At 40.3% G+C, this 18,454-nt stretch overlaps 1 protein-coding gene across 1 annotated transcript in view; it reads right to left on the minus strand.

The window, feature by feature from the left end:
* Positions 1-2,790: 2,790 nt before the first annotated feature.
* Positions 2,791-18,454, minus strand: part of LOC126456074 (limbic system-associated membrane protein-like) — a 222,467-nt gene continuing 206,803 nt past the window's right edge. The window contains exons 10-11 of the mRNA XM_050091828.1: positions 3,199-3,261; positions 2,791-3,042 (exon numbers count right to left, since the gene is read on the minus strand). Of these exons, the coding sequence (XP_049947785.1) occupies positions 2,933-3,042; positions 3,199-3,261 (173 nt within the window). The 3' untranslated portion in view covers positions 2,791-2,932. The remainder of the gene's footprint in view (positions 3,043-3,198; positions 3,262-18,454) is intronic.

An 18,454-nucleotide genomic window follows, 5' to 3' on the forward strand; every position in this document is an offset into this window, starting at 1 on the left:
TACAGAAGGATTATAGAATGCCAATAAAATTATTTCAGCATGATAAATTGTGTATAATTTTTTTTATATAAAATAGGGAAACTTACTTATTGGGTATCCCTCTTGCACAAGAAAGTGCAGAATTGTACGATGAATGAGGAGGGATTTGTACCATATTGGATGTGTTGATTTAGACAAGAACTGACTTTAAACTTAGAATCAGCCATAACATTAGAAGTTCAAATTCAATCATGGACAAAAATAGCAGTAGCAAAAGTGAAATTAATAGTTGTATATCAGGGATGGAAAAAAAATCAAAGTGACATTTGTAATCTACAATTGGATTTGTGCTGTACTATAAAGGATGTAAGCAATAGTCTAAATACAATGCAGATCTTTTGAGAGTGGGCGCTGATGACCACGCTGTTTAGCACCCGTAAACCTCAATCACACACACACACACCTCTTTTGAGAGAAGAAGATTCAAAATGTAAGAGAATGTTCTGAAACAAAATAGTCATTATTGATAATGATATAGAGCACGGAGAAAGGAAACAAAACAGTTATAATAAACATATGGAAGTAGGGCAAACTTGTTCAGAACATGATGATGATGATGATGATGATGATGGTAATGAAGTGATTCCCAGTATAGGACAGATATTTTTGAGATAATGAACATAGAAATACAGGGGGCTTTCAATAAGTAATGCAACACATTCTTTTCTGAAAAAAAGTTTGGTTTTATCCAGGATTCCAATGAACCACATTGTTCCCCACAGGCTACAAAACCCTATTTTTCAAATAATATCTGTTCAAATAGACAGCCTTATGGGAAGACGCTCTATGCCCACATGATTCCACTCTACTGGTTCATGTCAGAGTCATCTTGCTACATCAACAACCTACCTGGCATCTGCATACTGCTTCCCGTGGCATGTATCCTTCAATGGAAGGATCCTTCATAGAAGTTGGAAGGTTAGAGATCCGGGCTGCAGGGTCGATGAGGAAGAACAGTCCAATGAATTTTTGTGAACTCCTTTCAGTTGCAAAGACTTGGGCGAGGCCATGTGTTGTCTTGTTGGAGGAGAAGTTCATTTGCATATCTCTGTACTTGAATATACATGCCTACACCAGTTTCTTTGGTGCTTCAGTGTAGTTGGTGTAAATTTTGAATTATTGAGATCATACAGTACAGCAGAGTGCAATTAAATGAGGCAGTGCAGTTAGTAAGAACTGACTTCACATTCATTAGGATGGAGTTTGCTCTATCTGTTCATCCAGATTTACATTTTCCTGAATAATTTCAGCCAAATGCTGAGAAGGTTCCTTCAGCAAGGCAATGGCTGACTAACAATCCTAGCCTCATACACACACATTTACATTCTGTATGTATTTATAACTAAGCCAATTATTTTCATTGTATTATGACAACAAATTATATATCATTGTGAGATGATCTCTTGATGAATGAATGCAAATAAATAAATAAAAATAAGTTCGGTATTGAAAGGGGGGATGAAAATCAAATTGAAGGTTTTCTACAAAGCTTAGTACTTACTCTGCTCCTGTTGATGATGTTCATAAATAACTAGAGATATCAAATTAATGTATATACTTGAGCAGAAACTGTAATATTCATTAATGTTATGTGCAATTTAATGAAAAACTCAGGCCTCCTCCCATATCAGACATAGTCAATACAACATTTCATTGGCAAACAAAAATTTTAATACCTATTATCCCTTTGATCTTGCAGTATTATTTTATTGAGTAATATAGCTGAACTGCTAATGACATGCAGTCTTCAAAAACATGAAACAATGCTGTCTAAGGAAGATAACCAAATATCTTGCCTTTTTTCTTCAAATATCTTTGAACTGTTGGGTTATATTAATCTAATTCTGTTTTGGCTGATAATGAATTTCAGTTGTGGATTAAGTAGATCATAAAAAAGATACTGTGCATATTATGAACATAATTACTGGTACCTGTTCAAATTGGATGTTTATACTCTTATGAAAATTCTGTAACGAGCTCTTTGTTGACACATGCCAACAAATTTTCAAATCTTGTACATTAAAAAGAATATTATAGGAGTTTCTTATTAACTAGTTACCTGTATTAGATATTTGATTAACTAGATTTTGAAACTGGGAATTCCTGTAGTAAAATATGCAACACTGCTGAATTGAGGCTTTAAATAGGCATTAATTTGTACAGTGTATCCTTTCATAACCATCAGAGTTCTCGTAATGCATTATACGCTACAGCTACATAATACTACTGGAGAATCGACATAAGTAATTTTTGATAGCTGCTTATGTTAACTGTTGTGTACACTGAAACATGTCCCATCTTCAAGGGCTCTACTTTGAGTCAAAATTTACAAAACACAATATGATTCAAGAAATAAGGTATGAAAGGAGATTAGGGTTTGACATCCTCTTGGTAATGAGGCCATTACAGAATGAGCAGATGGATGGAGAAAAAAAAATCAGTGGTGCCCTGCTCAAAGTAACCATTCTGGCATTCATATTAAACAATTTTGAAAAATAATGGAAAATCTAAGTCATGGTAGCTGCAGAGGAACATGAACCCTGCTCATACCACCTCATTAATAACAAATAAATATCAATATTTTAACATGAAGGCAAAAATCTGGTTCCAGCATAAAGGAATAACAAATTTTCAGTGAAGAATTAATAACTATCCAGGAATGAGATATAATCAGTTCATCATAATCTAATCCATAATGCCTGGAAGGAGGTCATTTGTGAAATAAGATATTTTATTCTAAAACAGTCTTTATTTACAGAAAGAGAATAAAAATAAATTTTTAGGTGATAAAATTACAAATATCTTAGATGTCTTTTGTACTTTTGACCAGTGTAGACTCCTAGACATTCAGTCTTTTAATGTTGTGCTGCGTTTGATTGAAAAATATGCTTTGTCACAAGAGCCAAATAAAGCTGTATCCGTAAAGAACCATTAAAACTGCTGCTTCTGTCAACTGTCCAGAGTTATTTTCACTATATTCTGGAATTAATGATGGAACAGCAACTGAAACAAAGGAGTTAATCATTTTTACCTACAGGAGTTTTGCTATTATTATTATTATTATTAGTAGTAGTAGTAGTAGTAGTAGCAGTAGTAGTAGCAGTACACTTGTTGCACTGCAGAAATGGCTATTATACTACATTATTGACAGAACATTACCATGCAAAGTAGGCTCTTCAGAATCATCTGGTTCAGCAAGAGAATCCTCTTCTTCATAAGAATCTGAAAGATAAAAGTATAAGTCAGAATTAATCTTTAGAGGCTCCACTAGAATTATTTTATTTTGCCTTACTTGAATAACTGTAACATTCACATAATGATATGATAGCCTTTTGAAGGGACAATTGATAGTCCCACTTTCAAATACGAGGGAAATTCAAATGTAAATGGTAATTGCAGCAGTATACTATACAAGTCGGATGGTGGAGTGAGGGGAGTTGGTTGGTGTGTTAGGAAGAGGGAACCAGCTTGGTTTGCTGTTGAACTCTGTTCTGACTTCAGTAAAGCCATGAGTGAAGAAGAGGTTTCTTTGTGTGTTGCACAACATATTATAATAAAGTTTTTAATCTATGGAGGTATTAAACCCCCAGAGATTTTAACTCGTGTGAAGGCACAGTTTGGGTTTGCTACACTGTCATGGAACTGAGTGTTTACTTGGGCCAGACAATTTAAGGGCAGCCAAGAAAATATATAAAACAAATCTCATGCTTGAAGCCCAAAGTCAAGTCTCACAGATAACACCTGTGCTGTTCAAAAGCTTACTGAGGGTGATCACTGGTGCACCATTGCACTGTTGAAGAAATTGCAGCATCAATGGGCATCAGCACTGAGAGTGCTCATACTGTTATTAGTGAACAGCTTGGCATTAGAAAAATTAGTACTTGATGGCTTCTGAAGTTGTTAATGAAACAGTGAAAACAGGTCAGGTTGGAGATCTATGACAGACTTCTAAACTGATTCCAGCAAGAAGGGTAGGATTTCTTTTGAAGCTCATCATCACATGTAATGATACATGGGTTCATTATTACACTCCAGAATCCAAACTGATGAAGAAAGAATGAAGTCTGTCCAGTGAGGGCCAAAACCTGCCTCTAAGCCAGAAAAGCTCATGCAACTGTCTAACACGTTGACTTTCTTCATGATTGACATATTGTGAATGAAGCATATTACTTCCGGTTGTTAATGTCAGTAAAAGGTACCTACCACAACAAAAGAGTCAGGTTCCAGCTCTCAGCAAATATACAAGTACAGAGTGGCAAGTTGTTTACCTTTTTTTGTGTTTTCGTCATAGTATATTTATTAAATTTCATGTGTGTTTTTCTGTTAAAGATGTTTAATCTCGCATTTTTGTAAACTATGTAGGAAAGTAGTTGCTCACTGAACAGCCAGCTACATGACTCATTAATGCATCAGCATCTCTTGGTGACGCTTTAGGATGGTTAGGATGTGTGCAGACGCAGGAGGAGCTGGCTACAGTTTGCAAACAATTGAATGTGTTTTTGACTACAGTCATTCACCTTCAAGCTGCTGCCTAAGGGTGTAGCAGTGGTGGAGAATGTGGCATGTCATATGGGATACCTCAGGTATCGCTTGTTTTGACCATGGACCCTGCTTCCGAGGCACCTCCTAGTGCACCTGATGCAGTGGATCTGGCCTCACAGCAGTGTGAGTGGCAGGTGGTAACATGTTTGCATTGCTCAAGGTAGAGGGCCAGTGTGGAGACTGGCTCATTTGTTTTGTGAGTGGACAAGTGGCTGCTCCTTCAGCATGGTCTGACCAGGCACACATGAGGAGGGGTATATTGCTTATTATTGGGAGCTCCAATGTTAGGCATGCAGATAGCATACAGGTCTGGAAAGAAAGCCAATGTACACTCAGTATGTCCGCTGGGGTGTCGCATCCGGGATGTGGAGGTGGCCTTGCCTGCGGCTATTGAGCACGCAGGGTGTAGTCATCTGAAAGTTGTGGCTCATGTTGGCACCAACTATGTCTGTCGTGTGGGTTCTGAGGAGATCCTCAGTTCATACAAGCAGCTGGCAGAGGCGGTTAAGACTGCTGTCCTTGCATGTGGGGTGCAAGCAGAGTTCATAAATTGCAGCATTGTTCTCAGAGTTGACTGGGGACCTTCGGTTTGGAACCAAGTGGAGGACCTCAATCAAAGGCTTCATCAATTCCATGACAGTCTTGGCTGCAGATTTCTGGACCTTCATGAGGATATGGGTATTTGTAGGACACCCTTTGGCAAGTCAGGGATGCACTACACAATGGAATCAGTTACTCAGGTAGCAGAGTTTGCCAGTTAGTACGCAGCAAGGGAAGTCAAACAGCGTTCAGAATAAATACACTTTGTTTGTAAAAATTTTACTAGTAAACTGTCGAAGTATTCATTATAAAGTTCCTGAATTTACTGCCCCCCAGGAAAGTTCTTGCACTCAGATTATTCTTGGGACTGAGAACTGACTGAAACCATTGTTGTTGTTGTTGTGGTCTTCAGTCCTGAGACTGGTTTGATGCAGCTCTCCATGCTACTCTATCCTGTGTAAGCTTCTTCATCTCCCAGTACTTACTGCAACCTACATCCTTCTTAATCTGCTTAGTGTATTGATCTCTTGGTCTCCCTCCACACTGCCCTCCAAAGCTGAATTTGTGATCCCTTGATTCTTCAGAATATGTCCTATCAACCGGTCCCTTCTTTTTGTCAAGTTGTGCCACAAACTCCTCTTCTCCCCAATTCTATTCAGAACCTCCTTATTATTTATGTGATCTACCCATCTAATCTTCAGCATTCTTGTGTGGTACCGTATTTTGAAAGCTTCTATTCTCTTCTTACCCAAACTATTTATCGTCCATGTTTCACTTCCATACATGGCTACACTCCATACAAATACTTTCAGAAACGACTTCCTGACACTTAAATCTATACTCGATGTTAACAAATTTCTCTTCTTCAGAAACGCTTTCCTTGCCATTGCCAGTCTACATTTGATATCCTCTCTATTTCGACCATCATCAGTTATTTTGCTCCCCAAATAGCAAAACTCCTTTACTGCTTTAAGTGTCTCATTTCCTAATCTAATTCCCTCAGCATCACCCGACTACATTCTATTATCCTCGTTTTGCTTTTCTTGATGTTCATCTTATATCCTCCTTTCAAGACTCTGTCTTTTCCGTTCAACTGCTCTTCCAAGCCCTTGCTGTCCCTGACAGAATTACAATGTCATCAGCGAACCTCAAAGTTTTTATTTCTTCTTCATGGATTTTAATACCTACTCCAAATTTTTCTTTTGTTTCCTTCACTGCTTGCTCAATATACAGATTGAATAACATTGGGGAGAGGCTACAACCCTGTCTCACAACCTTCCCAACCATACTTCCCTTTCATACCCCTTGATTCTTATAACTGACATCTGGTTTGTGTACAAAATGGAAATAGCTTTTCAATCCCTGTATTTTACCCCTACCACCTTCAAAATTTGAAAGAGAGTATTCCAGCCAATGGTTTTTGTTTTAGAAATGCTCCTGAAACTTGGCAGCATTTCATAGATGAAGATCTGCATGGGCTATCATTCATCTTTTGTTATGTTGATGACATATTGTATTTTTTCACATGAAGGAGGAGTGTGTGGAGCATTTGCGTGTAGCACTTAGAAGACTGGAAAATTTGGAATTAAGATTAATAGAGACAAGTGCATGTTTATTAAACAGTATGTTGATTTCCTTGGTTACATTGTCTAAATCCTGTTAAGGTAGCAGATATTGTGCGTATGCTTCTTCCTGCAACTTTTAAACGCCTCAGCTGATATCTAGGGATGATCAATTACTCCCACCAGAATTTGCCACAGCTGAAACGCAAGGTCTGATTAATGACTTCCTTAAGGGCAGGAATACTTTGGGTAACAAGAAGGTTCCTTGGATTCCAGAGCCAACTATGAAATACAAAGCTTTGAAGAAAGCTTTAACTCACATCACCCCGCTTGCTGACCTTGTTCCTGGGGGTCCCTCTGCTTTAATAGTGGATGCAAGTTAATTGGGTGTGGGTGCTGTGTTACAGCTACCTTTAGAATTTGAAAGAGAGTATTCCAGTCAACATTGTCAGAAGCTTTCTCTAAGTCTACAAATGCTAGAAACGTAGGTTTGCCTTTCCTTAATCTTTCTTCTAAGATAAGTCGTAAGGTCAGTATTGCCTCATGTGTTCCAATATTTCTATGGAACCCAAACTGATCTTCCCCAAGGTTGGCCCCTACTAGTTTTTCCATTCGTCTGTAAAGAATTCACGTTAGTATTTTGCAGCTGTGGCTCATTAAACTGATTGTTCAGTAATTTTCACATCTGTCAACACCTGCTTTCTTTGGGATTGGAATTATTATATTCTTCTTGAAGTCTGAGGGTATTTCACCTGTCTCATACATCTTACTCACCAGATGGTAGAGTTTTGTCAGGACTGGCTCTCCCAAGGCCGTCAGTAGTTCTAATGGAATGTTGTCTACTCCCGGGGCCTTGTTTCGACTCAGGTCATTCAGTGCTCTTTCAAACTCTTCACGTAGTATTGTATCTCCCATTTCGTCTTCATCTACATTCTGTTCCATTTCCAGAATACTGACCTCAAGTACGTCACCATTGTATAGACCCTCTATATACTCATTCCACCTTTCTGCTTTCCCTTCTTTGCTTAGAACTGGGTTTCCATCTGAGCTCTTGATATTCAGACAAGTGGTTCTCTTTTCTCCAAAGGTCTCTTTAATTTTCCTGTAGACAGTATCTATCTTACCCCTAGTGAGATAAGCCTCTACATCCTTACATTTGTCCCCTAGCCATCCCTGCTTAGCCATTTTGCGCTTCCTGTCGATCTCATTTTTGAGATGTTTGTATTCCTTTCTGCCTGCTTCATTTACTGCATTTTTATATTTTCTCCTTTCATCAATTAAATTTAATATTTCTTCTGTTACCCACGGATTTCTACTAGCCTTCAACTTTTTACCTACTTGATCCTCTGCTGCTTTCACTACTTCATCCCTCAGAGCTACCCATTCTTCTTCTACTCTATTTCTTTCCCCCATTTGTGACAATTGTTCCCTTATGCTCTCTTTGAAACTTTGTACAACCTCTGGCTTAATCAATTTATCCAGGTCCCATCTCCTTAAATTCCCACCTTTTTGCAGTTTCTTCAGTTTTAATCTACAGTTCATAACCAATAGATTGTGGTCAGAGTCCACATCTGCCCCTGGAAATGTCTTACAATTTAATACCTGGTTCCTAAATCTCTGTCTTACCATTACATAATCTATCTGATATCTTCTAGTATTTCCAGGATTGTTCCATGTGTACAACCTTCTTTTATGATTATCGAACCAAGTGTTAGCTATGATTAAGTTATGCTCTGTGCAAAATTCTACCAGACGGCTTCCTCTTTCATTTCTTTCCCCCAATCCATTTTCACCTACTATGTTTCCTTCTCTCCCTTTTCCTACTCTCGAATTCCAGTCACCCATGACTATTAAATTTTAGTCTCCCTTCACTACCTAAATAATTTATTTTATCTCATCATAAATTTCATCAATTTCTTCATCAATTGCAGAGCTAGTTGGCATATAAACTTGTACTACTGTAGTAGGTGTGGGCTTTGTGTCTATCTTGGCCACAATAATGCGTTCACTATGCTGTTTGTAGTTGCTTACCCGCATTCCTATTGTTTTATTCATTATTAAACCTACTCCTGCATTACTTCTATTTGATTTTGTATTTATAACCCTGTACTCACCTGACCAAAAGTCTTGTTCCTCCTGCCAGCGTACTTAACTAATTCCCACTATATCTAACTTTAATCTATCAATTTCCCTTTTAAGTTTTCTAACCTACCTGCCTGATTAAGTGATCTGACATTCCACGCCCCGATCCGCAGAAAGCCAATTTTCTTTCTCCTGATAACGTTGTCCTCTTGAGTAGTCCCCGCCCGGAGATCCGAATGGGGGACTATTTTACCTCCAGAATAATTTACCCAAGAGGATGCCATCATCATTTAACCATACAGTAAAGCTGCATCCCCTCGGGAAAAATTACGGTTGTGGTCCCCCTTGCTTTCAGCCGTTCGCTGTACCAGCACAGCAAGGCCGTTTTGGTTAGTGTTACAAGGCCAGATCAGTCAATCATCCAGACTGTAGCCCCTGCAACTACTGAAAAGGCTGCTGCCCCTCTTCAGAACCACACGTTTGTCTGGCCTCTCAACAGATATCTCTCCGTTGTGGTTGCACCTACAGTCTGGCCATCTCTATCGCTGAAGCATGCAAGCCTCCCCACCAACGGCAATGTCCATGGTTCCTTTAAGAGGATCAGGCCCAATACACTCCCTATATTAATATGTTTTGAATATGGTAAGTACTGTACTAGAAATCTTGTTAAAGCATGTGAAATTTCAACTCATGCTCTGTTTTTTAGATAAGAATTAAACCAGTTAATTTCTAAGCTTCCTGTTCCTAATATTTCCAGTTTATGTAATATAATTCAGTGGTCAACAGTGTCAAAATTCTATCACATAAACTAGAAATATTATGTAAATGAGGTGAAGCAAAAAGAAGCTTGAGTCTTATCTGGAAAGCAGACATGCTAGTTGAGACAAAATATCTAACAAATCTACTGCTTCCATCTTATATCTGGCTTGGAGAACCATGAAAATAAGGCAAGAGAGATTAGAGTGCAAACTGAGGCGTACAAACCTTTATTTACTTCTCACTAGATATGCAAATAGGAACTAGCTAACACTGATGCAAAACACCCTCACCAAATAACATAAAATAGTTTGGAAAGTGTATATGATAATGGATTTATGTTGGTGAGGTGCACTATATGTAAAATTCTGATCCCTTTTGCATTCAACCAGGTTCCTGTAACTCCACACCCCTCACACCTGACAATATGATGGTCTGCCTACATGCAGTAACACTGCTGTCTGATAAAGTGCCAATGGAAAGTTCAAACCACAATAATTACCTTGTATTGTATGTCAACTGGGGGCGTAGAAATGACGGAGAAGCTCCATCCCCGCCGCAGCCACAATGGTCCAAACCCCACAACGACTACCACAGTCCACTTCACCCCTCCGCCCCCCACCAACAAACCACTCTTTCAGGGTTTTTGTGCAGGATGGCCCCCAGTGGAACCCCCTCCCCCCCCCCCCCCCCCTCCTCCCAGTGAATGTCTCACACTAGATGAGTGTAACTTCTATGTTTGCATGGTAGAGTAATGGTATTGTACGCATACGAGGAGAACTTGTTTGCACAGCAATCGTTGACATAGTGTAGCTGAGGCAGAATAAGGGGAACTAGTCTGATTTCACCAAGGCAGATGGAAAATCACCTAAAACCATCCACAGACTGGCCAGCTGACTGGACCTTGACACAAGTCCGCCAGGTGGATTCGTGCCGGGGACCAGGCGCTCCTCCCCAGTCCGGAAAGCCATGCGTTAGACTGCACAGCTAACCAGGTGGGCATAATTACCTTACATTTTATATATGGTGCCAAAGAAAAGCCAAGTCACAATAGCTTAAATTGATGTAAGGTTAAGTGATGAAGTTCTCTAAGTAGCCATTCATATGTATTAATATAAAAATCCATGCCCTAGAAGTCAAATGATAAAAGAAAATGAAAACTTACTGTGAGTAACATCTGTTATATTTGAGAGCTGTACAAAAAAAATAATAAATTCATAAATAAAAATGAGAAAAACAATATATAAGAAAATCTTGTTACAAATTCTTCTTTTATAACTAATTCAGAAGATTCAAACTGCACATGTATTTGAAAGAACCATCTTCTATATAGATGCATACAATTTTTATCTTTCATATGAATAAGAGATTCCATGTAGAAGCAATACGATATGCTACAGATCATGTTTTGGGATGACACCATTCATAGGAGCAGTGTGTACAAGATGCTGATCAAGATTACTGAAAATATAAATGTGCATGTGGCTGGGGCCTCCCATCAGGTAGATCAATTGCCTTATGCAATTCTTTTTAGTTGACACCACTTCAGCGACTTGTATGTTGATGGAGATGAAATGATGATGAAGACAGCACAACTAACCAGTCCTCCACCAGAGAAAATCTCCGACCCTGCCAGAAATCAAACCTGGGACCCTCATACGGCATTCTGCAGCACTTACTGCTCAGCTATGAAGGCAGACAAAGATTATTGAAGTGAAAATCAGCATTAAAGACATACAACACAACTGTAGGTCAGAAACTGTGATCATTGACATGAATCATTTGAATGACAAATTTATTTGTACAGATTGACAAATCACAGTCCTCAAACTTGTTTGCAATCTTACACAGAAGAAGGAGAGCTTGTGATATAAAATGTGTGCAAAGGGTGTACTTCAAGAGTTGCTACCCAATTCAAGAGCAAGAAGCATTGAAGTGTGCTCTGATATGCTTGAAATGTTCAAAAAAATAAATAAGTAAAACTTATTGGTGACATGGCATGAAAAACTGATGCCTCTTCATATTCTTGAAATAAAATATAAGATCACAGAATATCTTCAAATCTCATTTTCTGGTTTTTAAGAAATTTGAGAGCCATCAATTGCATAAAGTCATATTGATTGTCTTTCTTTGGCTGACAAGTGTGATTTATTATTTATTTATTTTTTTATTGGTACATCCATCCAATGAACATGAAGTGGTACATTAAGATAGTTTCTGAACTATCTGGAGGACCAGGCCACACAAAATCTAAAGGCAATCCCAGTTCACCATCATAATTCATGGTTGCACTCACCTTTGGTAACAAACTAGCTGATAGTTAATTGAGTTGGTCCATTGACACGTATCCATAATACTACTACTTCCAATTGCTTGGCCCAGTGGGGGATAAGCTTGGGGATGATTATTTGTTGAACTAATTAGGTGAGAGTATTTGTGAGAAAATGGATGAAACATTCCACATTTAAATTTACTTTAAGAGGATTCAGAAGATGGGTCAATGATTTTACAAACACTGCTTTTATTTGAGACAATAAGAGGGGTTGATTTTGTGTTGAAGAAGAGTTACTGTAGTTACATGTGCAATCTAGACATTCTACATCAATTGATAAAGGATCTATGACCACTTTTGCATTTGCTTCAGTAGGATTCTCATATGATACATGCATATGTTCCAATAGATGAATGATAAAAGCAAAAGCTATCTGTGGGCAGCAACAGGTATGACATTTTAAATTCTTTGGTATCTCAGAACATATCTGGTATGTATTATTGCTTTTTGTGATGCTGTGATGGGAGACAGCATGCAAAAGGCACTGTGTATCACTGCCAGTTTTACTCTAAAAATTCTGAGAGCCCATATTCTATTATGAATCAAGAAACATATTACTTCCTCAAAATTATAAATCTCAAATAATTATTGCAAAGGTGAAATAAGATGTATATTGATATGTGTTAGGGGTACGAACAATCTTTTTTCATACTCACTACTGTGAGTGGAACAGGAAGAGGGGAAAAATATTTCTGATACACCAACTACCCTCCACGGCACTCTGTACAGTGCTTGTGGAGTACAGCTGTTGATGTAAAATTACTGCCATACCCTATAGGCACACTGTGGGTGAGTACTAAAGGGTGGATACGTGAACAAGAAAAAAATATTCCTGTATTTTTCCTGGATCTCCCAGTTAAAAACACCCTTTTTCCCATGTGAAAGCACACTTATTCCAAGGTTAAAATACACTTGTTCCATGATAAGTGGCAGTGTAGTTTCCCTCAGATCAGTAAAAACATCAGTCCTTTGAATTGTAAAGGCTTTATACACAGCACTTTAGAAAACGAAACTCAACAAGGGGGGATTTTTAAATTTGGAAAGATTTTTGATATGCAGCAACATGTATGCTACATATTTTCATATTACAATACACTGCATATTTTCATATTATTAAAGTATAAATTAAAATTCCACCAAAAACAGCATGTCAATTACTGAAGCGTTGAAATAGAGATTGCAATGCACTTTTGTTAGCCAATCACAGCTCATGCCACGTGATCTCACCAGCCAATGACAGCAGATATTCAGAGCATATGGCATGTGATGGAGTCAGCCAATAATAATATCACTGTTAAGTAGTGTGAATGCACAAATGATGATGATGATGAGTCCCATACTTCTTTACAGAGCATAGGGGAGCGACGCGGGAGAACCGCGCTGCCTTACTAGGCAAGGTCCTAGTGGAGGTGGTTTGCCATTGCCTTCCTCCGACCGTAATGGGGATGAATGATAATGATGAAGACGACCAATAACACCCAGTCATCTCAAGGCAGGAAAAATTCCTGACCCTGCCGGGAATCGAACCCGGGACCCCGTGCTCGGGGAGCAAGAACGCTACCGCGAGACCACGAGGGGTGGACAAACGCACAAATAGGAAAAGTTAATTGTTTAAATTAATGTATGTAATGTAGCTACAAGAAAAGCTAAGCTTTCACGAACAATTTTGCTCTTGAAGATGAATAAGGCACAAGAAAAGCTAAGCTTTCACATATAATATTGATCTTTTTAGCATGTGTTACCCTTTAAGATACATCACACAAATGTGCTAGTAAAATTTTAAACAATGACATTAATGTCTGGTCATCTGGGCTCAAAATTATTCGAAGTGGTTGGCACTCAAAGTGTTAAGTTTTAAACGAGAGTCAAACGCTCTGTGATTTAAGAAATTCATTGCACATTCTCACACGTAACATAATTCATCTTGCGTAAAAGGAAATTTCCTTTGAAAATAACTCTTTTCAAAGAACTATTTGCAATATTTTCCCATGACCTCTTCGACATGTGTTCATTTAGCAGCTGCCAGAGAGCAACAGAAAACGAGCGTTACAGCACGTGGGCAGCTACGATAATGTAGGATGCCAGTATGTTCATACAAACGTAGCATTAAGAGTTCTTACACGATGCCATAAAAGAAATAGGACATCAGAGGATACTCCAAGATCATAGGAATTTCGTAAACCATACTAAAATGCATAATTTAGCTTGAAGGACACATTCTTATGTCCAAATTTATAATTGAGTAAGCCCCAACCTGACACTAGCTTTTCAGTGTGCTTTTCGGTATGAAAATTGTCTTGGAGTGTCAGTACCATATTGTCTCATGTTTGGTTCTTTATTATGGCATAAAGCCATACATGCCAGAAGATGAAAATGTGCACTTGATATTCAGTGAACAGTTGAAGTTAGCCAATAGTGTGGAATGAAACATTTTGTTTCTTATAAATTGACTGCATTTGTGGAAAATATTAACAAAAGCCACAGTCATTTAGCAAACTAAGAAATATGTTGTGACTCGCCGATCTTTCAAAGTGCCGCCGCGCAGTTACACGTGTGCTCTGGATGCAGCGCTATCTGCCAGTCAGGCAGCAGCAGCGCCACCTAAGCGGCCAGCCAGCCAGCGGCCACTAGACTCAGACTCAGTTATGATTTGACTGTTAAAGTGTACACATGTATTACTCTGTTTACTTGAACTGTGACTTTCATGTATTGCATCTTCCTTGAAATATATTTGTTCAACTTGAAGTTATAACAATCGGCAACGAGGTAGTGATTTTTCTTTTCCATCGTTGACCCACATGTTTCCATGGCTACTTTTGAGCAACTATTGCAAGGTCTCATAGAACAGCAAACGCTTCTCACAAATGCGATTCATGATTTCATCACGGCATCAAATGCAGGGTGTCTCTTGTCATTGTCTCTACCTCCTTTTCCTCCTTACGACGAGATGGCGGAAGACTGGTCTGATTACGAAAAACGTCTTCGATAGCACTTCTTGGCATTTCATGTCGCGGATGAACAAATATGTAAGTCTCTGTTCCTTTCATGGATTTCACCTCAAATGTATCGGTTGTTGTCGCAATTGGCTCCTTTGAAAGATCCTGCATCTTTGTCCTTTGCTGAAATGTGCTCACTTTTGTCTGTCTATTTTCAAAAGCAAAAGCATGTGGTAGCCTCTCGTGTTGCCTTTTATCGTTGTCAAAAACAACCAAATCAATCCTATCGCGCTTGGGCTGCTGAACTTCACGGCCTCAGTAGAAAGTGTCAATTTGTTACTGAAGTTCACAAAGAATCCTACACCGATTCCATGGTACAGGAGGCTATTATCCAATCGGCAACCGACAAAGAAGTTAGGCAACATGCCCTTCAGTTGGCAAATCTGACTCTAGATGAAGTCCTATCCATCGCTCAGTCTTTTGAAATTCCTTACGCTGCTGGAGCGCAAATAGAGGCATGGGGCGACATTGGGGAAATACAACCTCTGTGTGATTTTGACGAAGCATGTGGCGTGTCCCCGCCGGCTGACGTGGCCGCAGTATGCTCCCAAGCACAGCCTCAGCCTAACCGAAAACAAACCTCTAAGAAACTGCAGCAAAACCCACGGCAACTTCCTTCATGTCTGTGGTGTTTTACAAAACATTCACGAGAAGAATGTCTACAATGTTGGGCCGTGTGTCACAAATGCAAAAAAAAAGGGTCATGTGTCATCCGGTTGCAAATCCGACCACATACATGATGTTCATGCACATAACGCTGATTCTGATTCTGTGTTGTCTGTCAATTGTACTTCTTCCCTTTCAGGGAAGTTACTCCTCACTGTCCAAATACTTGGTCGAGATGTTTGCATGCAGGTGGATACTGGTTCTGCTGCCACTATCATCAATTCTCAGACGTATCTTCAGTTGGGTTCTCCAATCCTGTCACCTGCCACTAGGCAATTACGGACTTACAATAAACAGATGATTTCTCTCTTGGGACAATTTGATGATTAGGTATCTTACAAATCTGTCGTTCACACTGTTCCCATATTTGTGGTCGACCATAATAACGTGGAGAATCTTTTTGGTTTCGATGTCTTTCGCGTTTTTGGGTTCTCAATAGATGACTCTGTCAATATCGTCTCTGATGCTATTCCTTATGCTCAATTGGATTCCTTGTCAACGACATTTTTGTCCCTTTTTTCTCCTGGGTTAGGCCATGCAAATGGCTTTGAAGCTCATATCACACTCAAACCCACTGCTCGGCCTAAGTTTTTTCGGGCTCTGCTCATTCCTGTGGGCCTTCGTGATCAGGTCAAATGGGAGCTGGATCGTCTCGCTGCTTCAGGGGTCTTGCTTCCTGTCACTTCCAGTGAGTAGTCCTCTCCTGTCATTGTCGTTGCTAAGCCAAATGGTGATATTCGTCTCTGCGGCAATTTCAAAGCCACTGTAAATACTCAATGCCTTATTGACACTTACCCTATGCCTCGACCTGAAGAATTGTTCACTAAACTTGCTGGAGGCCAGTATTTTTCTAAACTTGAACTGTCAGAAGCTTATCATCAACTTCCTCTCAATGCTGCTTCCCGGCAGTTTCTGGTCCTTAACATGCCTTTCGGCCTCTATCAATATCAACAATTGCCATTCGGGGTTGCCAGTGCCCCTGCTGTCTTTCAGCGATTTTTGGAACAATTATTTCTCACTGTCCCTGGGTGTATAAATTACATGGACGACATCGTTGTCACTGGCTCCACCACTGACGAACATCTTCAAAATATCCGCACACTTTTTCATGTCTTACAGACTGCCGGTCTTAAGTGTAATCTTCAGAAATCAAAATTTTTTCAGGCATCTATCACGTACTTTGGGTTTTAACTCTCTCGGGATGGTATTCGTCCACTTCAGCAAACTGTCACTGTGATCAATGCCCTTCCTTGCCTTGCATCTGTTAAGGAACTGCAGGCCTTCTTGGGGAAAATAGCATACTACCACAAGTTTTTACCGTCTGCTGCTTTGTGGCTCAGCTGTTGCATCGCCTGTTGCATAAAAACGTGCCTTTTCACTGGTCCGCGTCATGCGATGCGGCTTTCCAGAAATTGAAGACTATGCTGAAACAGGCCCCATGCCTGGCTACTTATTGACCTGTTTCTTGCCATGGACGGTTCTCAATATGGGGTCGGTGCAGTCCTTGCGCACCGTTTTTCTGATGGTTCTGAACAACCCATTGCTTATGCCTCCAAAATGCTCACAGATGCCCAACAAATGTATTCTCTAATTGAAAAAGAAGCTTTGGCCATTATTTATGCTCATCATAAGTTTGGTGTTTTTCTCTATGGATCCAAATTTCATCTTGTTATGGATCAAAAACCACTTGTTTCCTTGTTTCATCCATCAACGTCACTTGCCGATAAGGCTGCACACTGCCTCCAGCGCTGGGCTCTTTACGTGTCTCGTTTCAATTATGAGATTCATTTCCGGCTGACAGCTCAACATGCGAATGCTGATGCACTGTCTCGCCTTCCTATGGGTCCTGATCCAGCATTCAATAGGGACGAACTTTTGTGTTTCCACCTGGATGTTGCCGAGCAGCGGGTTGTGGACGGGTTCCCCATCACCAGGGACTGGCTGGCAGCTGCTACGGATTCTGACCCTACCCTCTCCCAGGTTTTAGGCCGTATTCAGAAGGGTTGGCCAGATCGTCCGTCCGCTAAGACTTCTGATCCGTTGCGGAGCTACTACGCTTTGCGTTACCGCCTCACGGCTAGGGATGGTGTTATCCTCATTTCCACTGAAAATGCTTCGCCGCATGTTGTGGAACCTGCGTCTTTGCATGCTTCGGTCTTGCGCCTCCTTCACCAAAGGCACTGGGGTGTGTCTCGCACAAAATCTCTGGCACACCGTCATGTGTACTGGCCCGGCATCGACTCTGAAATTGCACACATGGTCGCCGCCTGCAGCCCTTGTGTGTCACAGGCCGCCACCCTGAAGTCATCTTTGTCACCGTGGCCTTTGCCTGAGAAGCCCTGGGAGCATATTCATGCTGACTTTGCGGGACCTTTTTTAGGTACTTATTTGCTTCTCGTTATTGATGCCTACTCTAACTTTCCTTTAATTGTCTGTTGCACGTCGCCTACCACCATGGCAACCACCAATGCTCTAGCTCGCATTTTCTCTTTGGAAGGCCTTCCCTCTACTCTTGTTACTGATAATGGTCCGCAATTTGCCTCTTCCGATTTTGCAGATTTTTGTGCCCGTCACGGCGTCATGCATGTCACAGCCCCTCCATTCCATCCACAGTCAAACGGTGAGGCTGAACGACTGGTCTGCACATTTAAGGCTCAGATGAGGAAACTCCTGACTTCTTCTGCTGATGATGATGCACTTCTCCAATTTCTGGCTTCTTGCCGTTTCACCCCCATGGGCGACCACAGCCCGGCTGAGCTCTTACATGGCTGACAGCCCTGCATGCAACTTCATCTTCTGCGGCCTTCCACCTCATGGCCGCTGGTGCCTTCACTTGGCCAGTTCACAGCCGCCGACCTTGTATGGGTACGGGGATATGACAGGCGGCCAAAATGGAGTCCTGGCCGCATCTTACGATATCGTGGCCAATGCCTGTATGA

This window comes from Schistocerca serialis, chromosome 2 (assembly GCF_023864345.2).
Source record: "Schistocerca serialis cubense isolate TAMUIC-IGC-003099 chromosome 2, iqSchSeri2.2, whole genome shotgun sequence".
Lineage (NCBI taxonomy): Eukaryota > Metazoa > Arthropoda > Insecta > Orthoptera > Acrididae > Schistocerca > Schistocerca serialis.